The sequence below is a fragment of the Poromitra crassiceps genome, assembly GCF_964638095.1.
Source record: "Poromitra crassiceps genome assembly, chromosome: 1".
In the NCBI taxonomy this organism is placed as follows: Eukaryota; Metazoa; Chordata; class Actinopteri; order Beryciformes; family Melamphaidae; genus Poromitra; species Poromitra crassiceps.
In genome coordinates this window covers 79,030,713-79,043,389 of record NC_139623.1, presented here as the reverse complement: position 1 = coordinate 79,043,389, position 12,677 = coordinate 79,030,713, and the positions used below count along the sequence as shown (strand labels likewise).

Genomic DNA, 12,677 nt, shown 5'->3' with positions numbered 1-12,677 from the left:
GAGAAAAATCCCACAGTCTTTCTAGACCATGGTCAGGCTTACCTACACTGAGAAAAGGACAAGGCAGAATCAACAGTATATAGAGGACAACAACTATGTGTTGGACAAGATGAAACAAAAATAGTTTGATAAGGTTAAAATCAATTTAGAAAAGGGCGGTTTTAAGAGGGAGAAAAGTCCCAGAGTAACCATATCAACTGGAAAAATTGATCAGACCGTACTTAAAGACTGATATACATACACAGATATATACATGTTAGAAAACAAAGAAAAGGCTATAAAAATGCCCTAATATCAAATGACTCATTCAGGCCCCTGTTGACTGTGTCTAAAGTTGAAATCCAGAAGGCCTCCCTCCTAAGAAGAAGGGAGTTGATATCGCCACCTCTAGGTGGCACCTTGACATGTTCAATACCAATATACTTCAAGGAGGAGATACAATGATGTGCTTGAAAAAAATGTACAGCTACAGGGTTTTTGAAGTCCTGCGTTCTAATATCACTCCTATGTTCAGAGATTCTGGTTTTCAAAGGTCTTAATGATTTTCCGATATAGGCCAAGCCACAAATGCATTTGATCATATATATAATATTAGAAGTGGAGCAACTAATGATACCTTTAATTTTAAAACGTTTACCAGTGATGGGGTGGTTGAAGGTGTGACATTTGTAAGTGAAATTACACTGAGCACATCTACCACATTTGTAGTTACCATCAGGGATCTCAGTTAAAAAATGAGAAGGTGCCGGCTGTCGCAAGTGAGACCTGACCAATAAATTCTTTAAATTAGGAGGTCTCTTATACACAACACGTGGGGGAATTGAAAATACATTGTTAAGGGAGGAGTCAGAACTTAAAATATGCCAGTGTTTTTTAATTGTTTTTTCAAACTGACAGCCAAGAGGAGAGTATTGCACCATACAGTTCAGACGTTCGTCTCGTACTTTTTTATCCCTGGTAGTGAGACACTCTACCTGAGAGCTGACACGGAATTTATCTGACGCTGGTTGAATCCATTGATCAGGATAACCTCTCTGTCTAAAACGTGACTCCAGGTCTAAAGAGTGTAAATTAAATGACTCGTCTGTACTACAGATTCTGCGAATACGTTTAAACTGGCCAACAGGAATGCCCTTCTTGAGAGGAGTTGGATGGTAGCTGTCAGCATGGAGTAAAGAATTGCGATCTGTGGGCTTTCTATACAAGTCTGTGCTCAACTTACCATTTGTGTTGATAATCATAATATCAAGAAAATTCATCCGAAAAGGATCAGAAGCTACAGTAAATTTCAGATACTCACTACTTGCATTTAAGAATGTGTGAAAGGCCGTCAAATCAGAGCTGGACCCAGACCAGAGCATAAAAATGTCGTCAATGTAACGTTTCCATAGTTTAATGTGTGGTAAAAAGGGATTCAAAACAGGGTTGAGAAGAATGTTGCTTTCAAGGAGGCCAACATAGAGATTAGCAAAATTGGGCACCATTTTACTCCCCATGGCAGTACCACATTTCTGCAAGTAGAAAGATTTCTCAAACAGGAAAAAGTTATTTGTGAGGACTATTTCAGTCAGCTGTTTCAGACACGTAGTACTGGGAATACATTCTGTCCTCTGATTGAGAAAATGTTCGATGGCCTCCAATCCACCTTGATGTGGAATATTAGTGTACAAACTCTCAACATCAAAAGTGACCAATAGTGAGTCATTACCTACCATATCTAAGGTTTGTAAAACCTGAATGAAATCACTAGAATCCCTTACATAAGAAGGAAGGGCAAAAACATGTGGTTTAAGAAAGAAATCAACAAAGGAAGAAATTTTCTCAGTGAGAGAGCCGATCCCTGAGACAATTGGTCTTCCAGGTGGCACAGTAGTGTAAACCTTATGAATTTTAGGCAAAATATAAATCACAGGTGTCACTGGATATTCTACCTTCATATATTCACATTCATTTTTAGTTAAATTACCTTTCGAGGTGGTCTTTAAGTACAGAGTCTATATGGTTTTTAAAAGTAGAAGTAGGATTACCATTCAATTTTTGATAAAATAAATCATTAGAAAGTTGTCTATTGATCTCCCCTATGTAAGCAACTCTGTTCTGATTATCTGCACATGTATGTATTCTTTCTCAGACTGGGCCAGAAAGAGAATGAGTGTTTGCTGTTAACTATAAGAACAGATGGCAACGGAATAGTCACTGTTAAACCGGACTTCAACAAAGGCGAAGAGCCCTACAGGTCAGTCAACAGCTTTAGTGGAAATATATTTCAGTCTTAATAGCTCCCTGTCTTCATTGACTATAATATTATGTTTCTAAACAACAGTGTATTATTATTATTATTATTACAAAAATCTTTCATAATACAACTTTAAAGTAAATTTAGTCTACTAGGGTATCGGCCCCTTCGGGGGGCTGCGCGGGGGCGGCGCAGCGCACAATCGCCTGCTCTATTGGCATGTGCAGCGCACAATTGCTCAACTTCGCATCACTGATGATATCACAATGCCGTGACATCATCAGTGATGTCATAAGATGATGTGACCTTACCAGAAATGCTGAGCAGGTCTTGGACCTCTAAAAGGCAAGCAGCCAGACACTAGGAGAGTTTACAGAAAAATAATCTTTATTCACAATTTCTGTTACTGACAGTTTCTACTCCGAGAGAGGAAGGTGAATATACAAAAATAATGTTCTCTTTGTGCAACAGGTGCTACGGGTTCACAAATGTCTTTCCTGAATAATCCTAGGCTACAGCAGTGACCACACCTGGATGATCATCCTAGAATAACAACACAACACAACAGGAACAATATTAACCACACACATAAAATACATCCACCATGTATACAAATGAATAGTTAAATAAACTGCCCACTTCCCGAGCAGTAGCAGCAATGCTCACCCCTTAAGGCTGGTTTCACACCGACGACCTCCGCCTTGCCTTGCCTCAACCCACGCCTACGCCGAGCTGGGCGTGAACCTGTTACACGCTTTTGCGATCACACCGCACGCCTTTTGCACGCCGAACCTGGAGCCGAGTCACAAGCGCCTCTCCTCTCTCCCGACTGTATTTTTTCACGTGTTGTCCAGAATTGTCATGGGTAGCCTCTAGGTAAAATAAATCTGATATATTTAATGTTCTATTGATGCTGGATATGTATAACCAGGTCTGACTATAGTCGGACATTTTAGAGAGGTGATCTTGCAAGAATATGTGCTGGCACAACAACATTGTCCATCTTGCTTCTTTGGTCGCTATTCTCTCTCATGAAGATTTGTTTGCCGACAGGGAGAAAGCCCCACGTGATAGCCACCCGTCAATCTCTCTCTCGCTCTCTCTCTCTCTGCTCAACACTGTTGTAGAAACTCCATTTTATTTTGAAATTCAGTTGACTTTGCCAGTTCCCACGGATATCGTCGCGTTTTTCTTTCATGGCTTGACAGAAAAGCCTGCCTGCACGCGCCTTGTCGGCGTGAAAATAGAACTCTCGCCTATTCGATAAAATCGGCAAGGCACAGGCAAGGCGTGGGTACACGCAGGGTTCACGCTCAGGCGCCCGGTGTACACAGCCTCATTGACTAAAACGGACGCCTATTTAAAAGCGTGGGTAAAGGCAAGGCATAGGCAAGGCTTGGGTCGCCGGTGTGAAACCAGCCTAAAGGAGATTAGAGGTTTCACTCTGGACTCGAGCTGCAAAGCCCCGGGACCCACCGCTACGACCAACGGCGCTAGGAAGAGTCACAGCCCATTAACCCTCTGACACAATTAAAACATCTTGACAAGCACCCGGACACATCGATTTGAAAGAAAATGCAAACAACATATAAACAATAATAAAATACCTGCGCAACACTGGCACGTGCCTACCCCCCTCCGTGAAGCCTGCTGGCCGATAACTCCTTCCTGGAAATAGTTAATCACCCATCAAGCCCACATTCAGACACTTCACTAACGTTTTAGAATATTCGTGCACAGAAGTAATCGCATACTCACACGTCCTGACAAATCAAACAGCTTCGGTATAAGCGTGCCTCGCTGTAGCTCACAGTGCCGCTCCGGTATTAACGTATCGGCTGTAGTTCACTGTGTGCCGTGCTGACTCCGGTATTAGCGCGTCTCGGCTGTAGTTCACTGTGTGCCGTGCTGACTCCGGGTCACACCACTCAAAATGCAGCGCCCGAGTGCCACACGTCCCGACTCCAGCGACCAGCGCAAGTCTAGATTCAAAGAGAAATGTTTGCTCGTGCTCTGCCGGCGGAAATACAAAACAGGGAAACCTAGGTCCGCCCCAAATCTATGTCCGACACGCAACCTGACTTGCGTTCATCAGTTCCACCCGGCCACAATGATTTCGGTCAATAATGATGTCACAGATGACATCACTGATGATGTCATAGACATTGTGACATCATCAGTGGGACAAAAATTTAAATATATATATTTTGTAAGTATCACAATTGCAGCTGTTTTCAAGGACTGGAAATGAACTTCCCAGTATTGAAATTACACCCATCTCAGCATCTGAGGGTAGTGCAGCAGTAGATTCCCTGCCTACCAACACGAGGGTCGCAGGTTTGAGTTGAGTGTTACCTCTAGTGCCTCCTCTGGTTGGTCGGGGTGCCTGTTCGGGGCAGAGTGGGGGGAATAGCGTGATCCTCCCACGCATTACGTCCTGCCAGTGAAACTCCTCGCAGTCATGTGAAAAGAAGCGGCTGGCGACTTCACATGTATTGGAAGAAGCATGTGCTAGTCTACAACATCCCCCAGAATGGCAAAGGCTGTGGAGCAACGAACGGGACAGCCTGGCAGGGGGAACGGGACAGCCTGGCAGGGGGAACGGGACAGGGGAACGGGACAGTCTGGCAGGGGGAACGGGACAGCCTGGCAGGGGGAACGGGACAGTCCGAAAAGAAAAAACAAATGACTCCCATCTCATCTAAGGGAAACGCTGATTTGGCTTTGGGCTACATGGAATGCTACATGTTTTTATGGACAGATCAACAGAATAGTGATGAATGCTACATGTTTTATGGACAGATCAACAGAATAGTGATTTGTTGCCTCTGTTGTGTAGGATTGAAACAGAGGGGGAGAAGAGAGAAGTGTGGCGTCTTACGTTGGAGAACGTATCCACGGCCATGAGACCAGAGGAAAATGAGATGGAGCAGCACATGTACAAAGATGTGAGTAAATATCTCAGTTCTTCAGGTTCACAGTTTTTAATGTTGGCATTACTGATGATTCCTTCAACATGTCAATTTTCCCCCTTTGTTCCCAGCTTTACACAAGGCACAAAGAGTACCTCAATAGCCTCGTTGGACAGGACTTTGAAATGGTGAGTAATTTAATAAACTAGTGCAGTGCTTGTTCACCCCGATGCTGCACAGAGCGCTGTTCGCCTGCCCCAGTCAAAGTTTCTTAATCCTGAAAATGTCACATGTCCAAATTGCACCATGTGTGTATGTGTGTGTTTAAATGTATCAATTGATAAACGTATCAATTAAAACGGTAATGAATTAACAACTTAAATGGTTTAAATCCAGACAGAAACTTCAGATTGTGGAAGGAATGATAGGCTGATGGAAAAATTACATCTTCAGTTATTGGGCTCTTATCCTTCCTTTTGCTCCTTTTAAAGATTTTGAAAGTATTATCTAATCAAAGAATTAAAGAAGGGTTTCTGTGTAACACTTTCAGTAGGGGGTCCATAACCAGCCTGGCACTTAGTATATTTTTCTGCTTTAGCCTCCTGCAGGTATTCTACGTCTCTTGGTGAATGGAGAGATAGGTGAGTAATAAGAATCATCGTTATTGTGTATACATTCAAAATGCCCATCATTGGCATTTAATCCTCGTTTCTTCTTCATCTGTCTACCCAGTCTCAGCCCAGGGCTTTGAATATGACAACTTATACATCCACTTTTTCATGGAATTACCCAACAGTAAGTCACATACTTTATATTTAGCTTATGTTATGGCACTATGCTACTTTGTGATATGTGTTCTTTGAAGTTGGTAAAAAAAAATATCGCTCATCACCCCCATGCCGATGGAAGGTCGGGTTGAATGTCTTAGTCCACAAAACATTCCTGCAGCTTCCCAGGAAATAGTTACAGCATTTTCCTAAACAATTGAAGTAGCTTTCAAACGTTAAATCAAAACAGACAAAAAACACCTCCATCTTGCTCCTCTGGTGTAATTCAAGTCTTTGAAAGCCACGACATGCCAAGTTGACTTGAAAACACATCATTTAATAATGTTTTATTATTTGTATTATTATTATTATTATTATTATTATTATTATTATTATTATTATTATTATTATTATTATTATTATTATTATTATTATAGGTAATAATACATAAATAAATAAAATATTATATTATATTATTTTTTAAATAAATAATAAAACCCCCTCTGCCGATCTGGGTAGAGCCTTAGACACACACATGCTTCCTCCGATACATGTGCAGTTGCCAGCCGCTTCTTTTCACCTGACAACAGGGAGCTTCACCGGCAGGACGTAGCATGTGGGAGGATCACGCTATTCCCACCAGTTCCCTTCCGGAGGGAAGGGAACTGGCTGTGTCTGCGGCTTCTCACCCGCAGACACAGCCAAATGAGCCAATCGTGCCTGTATGGACGCCCGACCAAGCCGGAGGTAACACGGGGGCGCGAACCTGCGACCCCCATGTTGGTAGGCAGGGAATATACCGCTACACTACCCGGACGCCCCATGTTTTAGCCCAAATCCTCAGTCACTGTATCCACGTCGCTCCCAGCCGCGTCCACTTACATGTGCAGCCCGTCTGAACTGGGGGCACGAGCTTGAAGGCGCGTACATGCGCCGCTAGAAGTATTTCCGGTTTTGTTCCCTGGATTTTTGGATGGTAATCCTCTGGTGTAAAGTGTTCACTATCCTTAACGACGATGCCAAATTAATATAATAGCCCAGATAAACATATTCAAAGTCGCACCATAACTACGGTATCTCTGATCTAATAACATAATGAAAAGCAAAGTGGTTCTGTCAGTTTAAACACTGTGGCCCTACTAACAGCCCTTCTTACAACCCGTTATTTTAATAGTATTCCCCTGTACTGAATAAAATTAAATATTTGATAAAAATAGTAATAAATAAAATAAAATAGTATTCCCCTGCACAGACCTGTTCAGTTGTTTTTGTTCATATTGATGTACCAAATTACAAAAAGAAATACCATTCCTAAGATATTGGACTAATGGAGATAACCAGATTGAGATATTAAAAAGAAATCTTACAGATTTACAATTTTAACTTTTATCTGGACTTTTTTTTAGATTGGTCCAGTTTGCCATTCCAATCACTCTCAGGGGTTACCCACACGTGCCGGACCAAGACTTTAGGGACCGTATGTATACAGGGAACTTGTAAACAACGTTCAGATTGTGCCTGCAATTCATGAGATTTGTTACACTGAACACTCTCTGCCCACAGGACAACGTGGCTTTCTTCAGTTACCCCTTCAGCTTCGAGGCATTCCACATGAACGAAAAAGAGAGCAAGGGTTTGTTTGCATTATGCAATATTGCATTTAAGGAATACAAAGTTGTTCCTTGCACATGTTGGACGTCAGTGATTCTTTTCTACTCCTGCATTTCAAAGATCAAACTGATACACTATGTTTTCCTGGTCATAGAGTGTCTTCCCCAGTGGCCAGTGCTGTACTTCAAGGTTCTTTCTCTGGACTTCTGGCAGCGCTATCGAACTGAAGGCTATGGCTACCTGGTTTTTCCTGCTACACCTGGTATGACGTATATGGCAAAGCAAAGGATATAAACTATTTACTGGAAAACCTTGAAATTTGATTTGGTTTATTTTATTTCAGAAGATACTAGAAAAAGTTGGCCTACAAAGCTACATATAGACATGTTTTAGTAATTTCACACAAACTTCATCAAGTCCTCCCTTTCAATGTTTTCTTTTTATGCTCTGTGTGTCTGTGCGTGTACACGTTTGTGTGTCAGGTAAACACGTAATGACGTGCCATACATGGAGACCCCTCCAGACAGGGACAGTATCTGTGCTGAGGCGCTTCTTTATCGGAGGTTCTCCTGAGCTTGAGGACCACAGCTACGTCAGAGTACCAGGGACCTTTAAGGTAGGTTCAAACCTCTATGGCAGCTCACTGGAGATTCAGAGTAGACATTTACACACACAGTGTAATGAACAATCAAGGATACAGCATTCAAAGGCAACAGGATGCCTATAGGAATGAACTGACTGAGGGTTTAAATACAGACGATGTGGCTGGGTCTAGTCCTGATTCCAAGAGTGCATAGGGTCATTGCTGGCAGGTGTGCATAGGGCAAATGTGAGGTGTGGAGTATGGAGATGAGCCATTTCTCAATGTCAAGGATCCTTCCTCGGCAGGACTTGTCCTTCACGTCCTACCTCTGGAGGCAAGACCTTCCTCACATTGGAAGAGCAAACATATGGAACAGGCTAGCGAGTGTGCGTGATTGCGTCATGGTCGCACCGCCAGATTTCAGATTTCACCGAAGTTTCTAGCTTATGAATAAACAATTTGGCATTAAAACGTTAACATATTCACGAATGACAGAAGATACTTACATTTAAAGTTTAAATGTGTATTGTGCAGCCGGCGATGTTTTGCTGCTTGCCAACACACCCAGCTGGCACTGGCAGCAATCATTTCATTCGTGCGCATAGAATTGTGGATCCTTCACGTACGCAGAGGATACATAATGAGCATCCTTGAAATGTCTCTCTCCTGAGGACGCATCCTTTGTAGGATTGGGACATTGGAACAGTACTTCATCCTTTGTAGGATTGGGACATTGGAACAGTACTTCATCCTTTGTAGGATTCGGACATTGGAAGAGTACTTCGGCGGCCCTCCGATGACATGGCATCCTTGAAATTCAGCCAAATGAGGATCCTTACTTGACATTAAGAAACGGTGATGGAGTCACTTTTGCAGACGAAGACTTTTTCCCCACATATCACTATGTAAAAAAATGCATGAATTAAGAATGATACTGATTTTATTTTATACCGATGTGTATTTTTGTGTTGATGCAGGGAGAGCGGCTGAGTCGCTTTGGCTTTTGCACTGAAACTACAGGAAGTGTCACTTTTACCCTGCATTGTATCCAACATGCCAGGTAGGATGAGAAGGAGAATCACTTTTATTGTAACAGTAGGTAATCAGATTACATACAAGCCATTTGACTTAGTGTTCAGTATGCAACGAAGCAGTCAACATAAATAATCAGAAGACGAAATCAAGAAATAAAAATACAAAAAAAATCAAAAAGTGCAGTCCAATATATACAATACAAGAATTAGAAAGTCAGAAGAAGGTTAGAAGTGATAATAGGAATTTACAATACAATAGGTGTACAATCCTACAATAAGAATGGGAAGTGTCTGTCTGTGAGTTTGTGAGCAGAATTGTGTTCGGCCACATTTTACGTGCGATTGCGCTGAATCTTTCAGGGTGACGTAACAGAGCCAGATTTTTGAATTGGGTAATTAGGGGCGACAATAATGGCAAATTAGTGGCCAAAATGACTCAGGTTCAGCACCATGGAGAGCTACAGAGTGGAGGAGCCCACAGGTGCTCCAGAGTGGAGCAGCACATAGGTGAGCTGAGTTGTAATCCGCTACTGGGGAGGATTATGAAAACTAGCACTTTCATCATGACTCTAAACCGGTTGACAGTGGTGTATAAAGTACTCAAGTATGGCTTTCGAGGGAAGTCTTTTTCTTCCCATAAAAATACTTTGGTAAAACTCAAAGTCACTCATTAGAATATTACTTGAGTAAAAGTCTTAAAGTAGCTGATATTTTCTGTATTTAAGTATCAAAAGTGATTTTCTGATATTAAATGCACTTAAGTATTGAAAGTAAAAGTACAAGTAAATGCTGTTTAAAAAAAAGCAAGCATAAGACATGCCTGGGCTTGAGTGGAAGTCTATTTCTTCTTCTTGAGTTTTATAGCAGTTGACAAACAACGTGATGTTGCATTACAGCGGCCAACTGGAATGGTGTGTGGATTGTGATTAACATACGGTAACTTGCAAACTAGGAGCACTGATTTGCCAAACCTCTGTTGTGCCCTATTGTATTTGCTATGTTTCTTTCTTCTTTTTCTTCTTCTGATTATTCTTTTCCTTCCGTAAAACTGTCTATATCTCAGAAACCCTAAGGCCCACAGTAACCACATTTTGCACCTAGGCTAGAAAACTCACCCACTACTCATAAACAAAAAAATATACCAATCTATCAAAGTTTGGCGATATTACAACACCTCATTTCTTGTTTTTTAACCATCCATACCACTGGGCCAATCCCTGAAATTTGGCCAATGACAGATATGACATATTCAAGCCCCTTCGGGGTAAATAGGCTTGACATCATCATATCACTGGTTGTTGTTGTTATTGTAGTTTTTATTTTATTAATGTGTCTGTCTTGTATATGCTTCAGGGCATTTGTTGACGCCAGCATATTGAAGAAGAGGAGGCAGAGAGTTTCTGACCAACTGGGAGGCTTTTCTCAGCAAGGAGCTGTCTGCAACATCCTGGGTAAAGGTTCACTCAGACTGCACTAGCTATTCATTATTCCCTCTAGGCTCCTCAGGTATTAGAGATAATATCAGTTGGAAGGCAACGGCAGTGGTGGCAGTGGTGGCCCAACGGTTAGAGAAGCGAGCTTGTGACCAGAAGGTCGTCGGTTCAATCCCCGGGACCGGCAGGATAAATCTGGGTGGGGAAAGTGAAAAGGCAGCGCTTGCCCCTCCCTCATTACCAGCACTGAGGTGCTCTTGAGCAAGGCCCTTAACCCCAACCGCTCCAGTGGAGCTGCTCAGTGGCCAACAGATCAGACTGTGGTTGTACTGGTCAGCTTTCAGGTATGAATGTGTGTGTGAATGTGAACAGGGCGCTCCTGAAAAAGAGAACATTGCTCTCAGTGAGACTCCCCCTGTATAAATAAAAGGTAAAAATAAATAATTGGAAGGCAATGTTGAGGGGGAGATCAGCTCCTGACAGCCTGAACAACAGCTATAGAATAGTCAATCAATTACAAACATACATCAGAACAGCAACATGGCCCTGCCCTCTTTTCTGGGGAAACCACAAGACACTCGCCGTTAACTTCAATGTAAATAGCCGTACAAAACAACATCGATAGAAACAACCAGAGTTCATAAATGTCCCAAAGACACCATGACATGACAATATATTACAACTCGGTCGGCCATAGAATGTGCAAGATACATCGACGCTGGGTTAGCCAGCAAAATAATTGAGTTGGTAATTGTTAAAATTCACAATTTTTGGATTTATTTACTTACTTATTTATTTAATTATTTATTTTTCTCTGTCAGAGGCATTCCAGAGGGCCAGGAGACGGATGCAAGAGGCCAGAGAAAGTCTTCCCAGAGACCTCATCAACACCACCTCACAGCTCCAAACTGAATCCGCTTCATAGTATAGGAGTCTCAACGGAGATGTATTTTTAATGATGTGATGTCATCAGTGATGTCATCAACAATGTCAAAAGTGATGTCATAAGGGCGTCACACACACGCACACGCACACACACACACACACACACACACACACACACACACACACACAGAGGCATTGTGACAAGACTGATCAGTGATGTCATGTCACACACACGGGCACACACACAAGGAGGCACACGCCAATAGGGCAGGCGAGGCTGAGCCTAGTGTAATAAAGAAGACATTTTTTGTAAATATGTTGTACTTTTTCCTGAATTAAAGAGAGATCTTGTCATGCCTCTCAACCATACTCTCAACACACCCCCACTCTACTACTTCATGTGCCATAGGAAATTCAAAGGGGAAGATAGGATTTACGAGTGGGCCCTGAAGGTAAACTAATGAATCCCTTGATGGACTCTAGTCTACCTATGAGATAGTTTATTTATGTAAAATATGACGAAAGTAATTGAGAATCACAAGTATGTTAAACTTTTTTTGTTTTTTGTTTGTTTACAATGTGGATTTAAAAATCATAGTAGTGGCTCGGTGGTTAGCACTGTTGTCCCACAGCAAGAAGGTCCCGGATTCGAACCCCGGTCCATCCCAGGTCCTGTTTGTGTAGTTTGCATGTTGTCCCTGCGTTTGTGTGGGTTTCCTCCCACCACCAAAATAAGACCTGACTAAAGGCACTGGCATCGAACTGGAGTCGGTCTCCGGGTGCTACTGCGGCTGCCCACTGCTCCTATAGTTCTAAGAAGGTTCTTAGAGCTCAGGATGGGTCCAGAGTCCAGACTCAGAGCCGGGTCAGAGATGGGTCAAATGCAGAGGAGAGGATGAATTTCCCCACAGGGACAATAAAGGTTAGCAGTAGGTCAATATAATTGATCTACTGCTAACCTACAGTTTGTACAGTTGGATGCCAAACTAACGTGTTCATGGTTTTTATGTATATTTTCAGTTTGAGTGTTTCTGCCGACTGTTTCACAATCAAATAAACAGGGAAGTTATCCAATTCCCCACGGTAATTGAACGCACCATTAGAGACCCAGGATTCTCCATCTTCCTCTAGACAGCCCAGCGACCACCAAGCAGCATCCTGCACCCACTGCTATTTGAAGGTTGACAATAGATCAGAGTGAGTATCTGGAATCTTT

General features: G+C 42.3%; 2 protein-coding genes across 2 annotated transcripts in view; both read left to right on the top strand.

The window, feature by feature from the left end:
- The window catches only part of mks1 (MKS transition zone complex subunit 1), a gene marked incomplete at both ends in the record, with an annotated part of 31,507 nt that extends 20,006 nt beyond the window's left edge, over nucleotides 1-11,501 (top strand). The window contains 12 exons of the mRNA XM_083658726.1: nucleotides 2,132-2,236; nucleotides 5,076-5,184; nucleotides 5,280-5,336; nucleotides 5,747-5,789; nucleotides 5,881-5,943; nucleotides 7,322-7,392; nucleotides 7,479-7,548; nucleotides 7,681-7,788; nucleotides 8,009-8,142; nucleotides 9,087-9,169; nucleotides 10,497-10,594; nucleotides 11,398-11,501. Of these exons, the coding sequence (XP_083514852.1) occupies nucleotides 2,132-2,236; nucleotides 5,076-5,184; nucleotides 5,280-5,336; nucleotides 5,747-5,789; nucleotides 5,881-5,943; nucleotides 7,322-7,392; nucleotides 7,479-7,548; nucleotides 7,681-7,788; nucleotides 8,009-8,142; nucleotides 9,087-9,169; nucleotides 10,497-10,594; nucleotides 11,398-11,501 (1,045 nt within the window). The remainder of the gene's footprint in view (nucleotides 1-2,131; nucleotides 2,237-5,075; nucleotides 5,185-5,279; nucleotides 5,337-5,746; nucleotides 5,790-5,880; nucleotides 5,944-7,321; nucleotides 7,393-7,478; nucleotides 7,549-7,680; nucleotides 7,789-8,008; nucleotides 8,143-9,086; nucleotides 9,170-10,496; nucleotides 10,595-11,397) is intronic.
- Nucleotides 11,502-12,590: 1,089 nt separating this feature from the next.
- Nucleotides 12,591-12,677, top strand: part of ap2b1 (adaptor related protein complex 2 subunit beta 1) — a 52,052-nt gene continuing 51,965 nt past the window's right edge. Inside the window, exon 1 of the mRNA XM_083643038.1 lies at nucleotides 12,591-12,658. The gene's annotated coding sequence lies outside the window, so the exon portion shown is untranslated. The remainder of the gene's footprint in view (nucleotides 12,659-12,677) is intronic.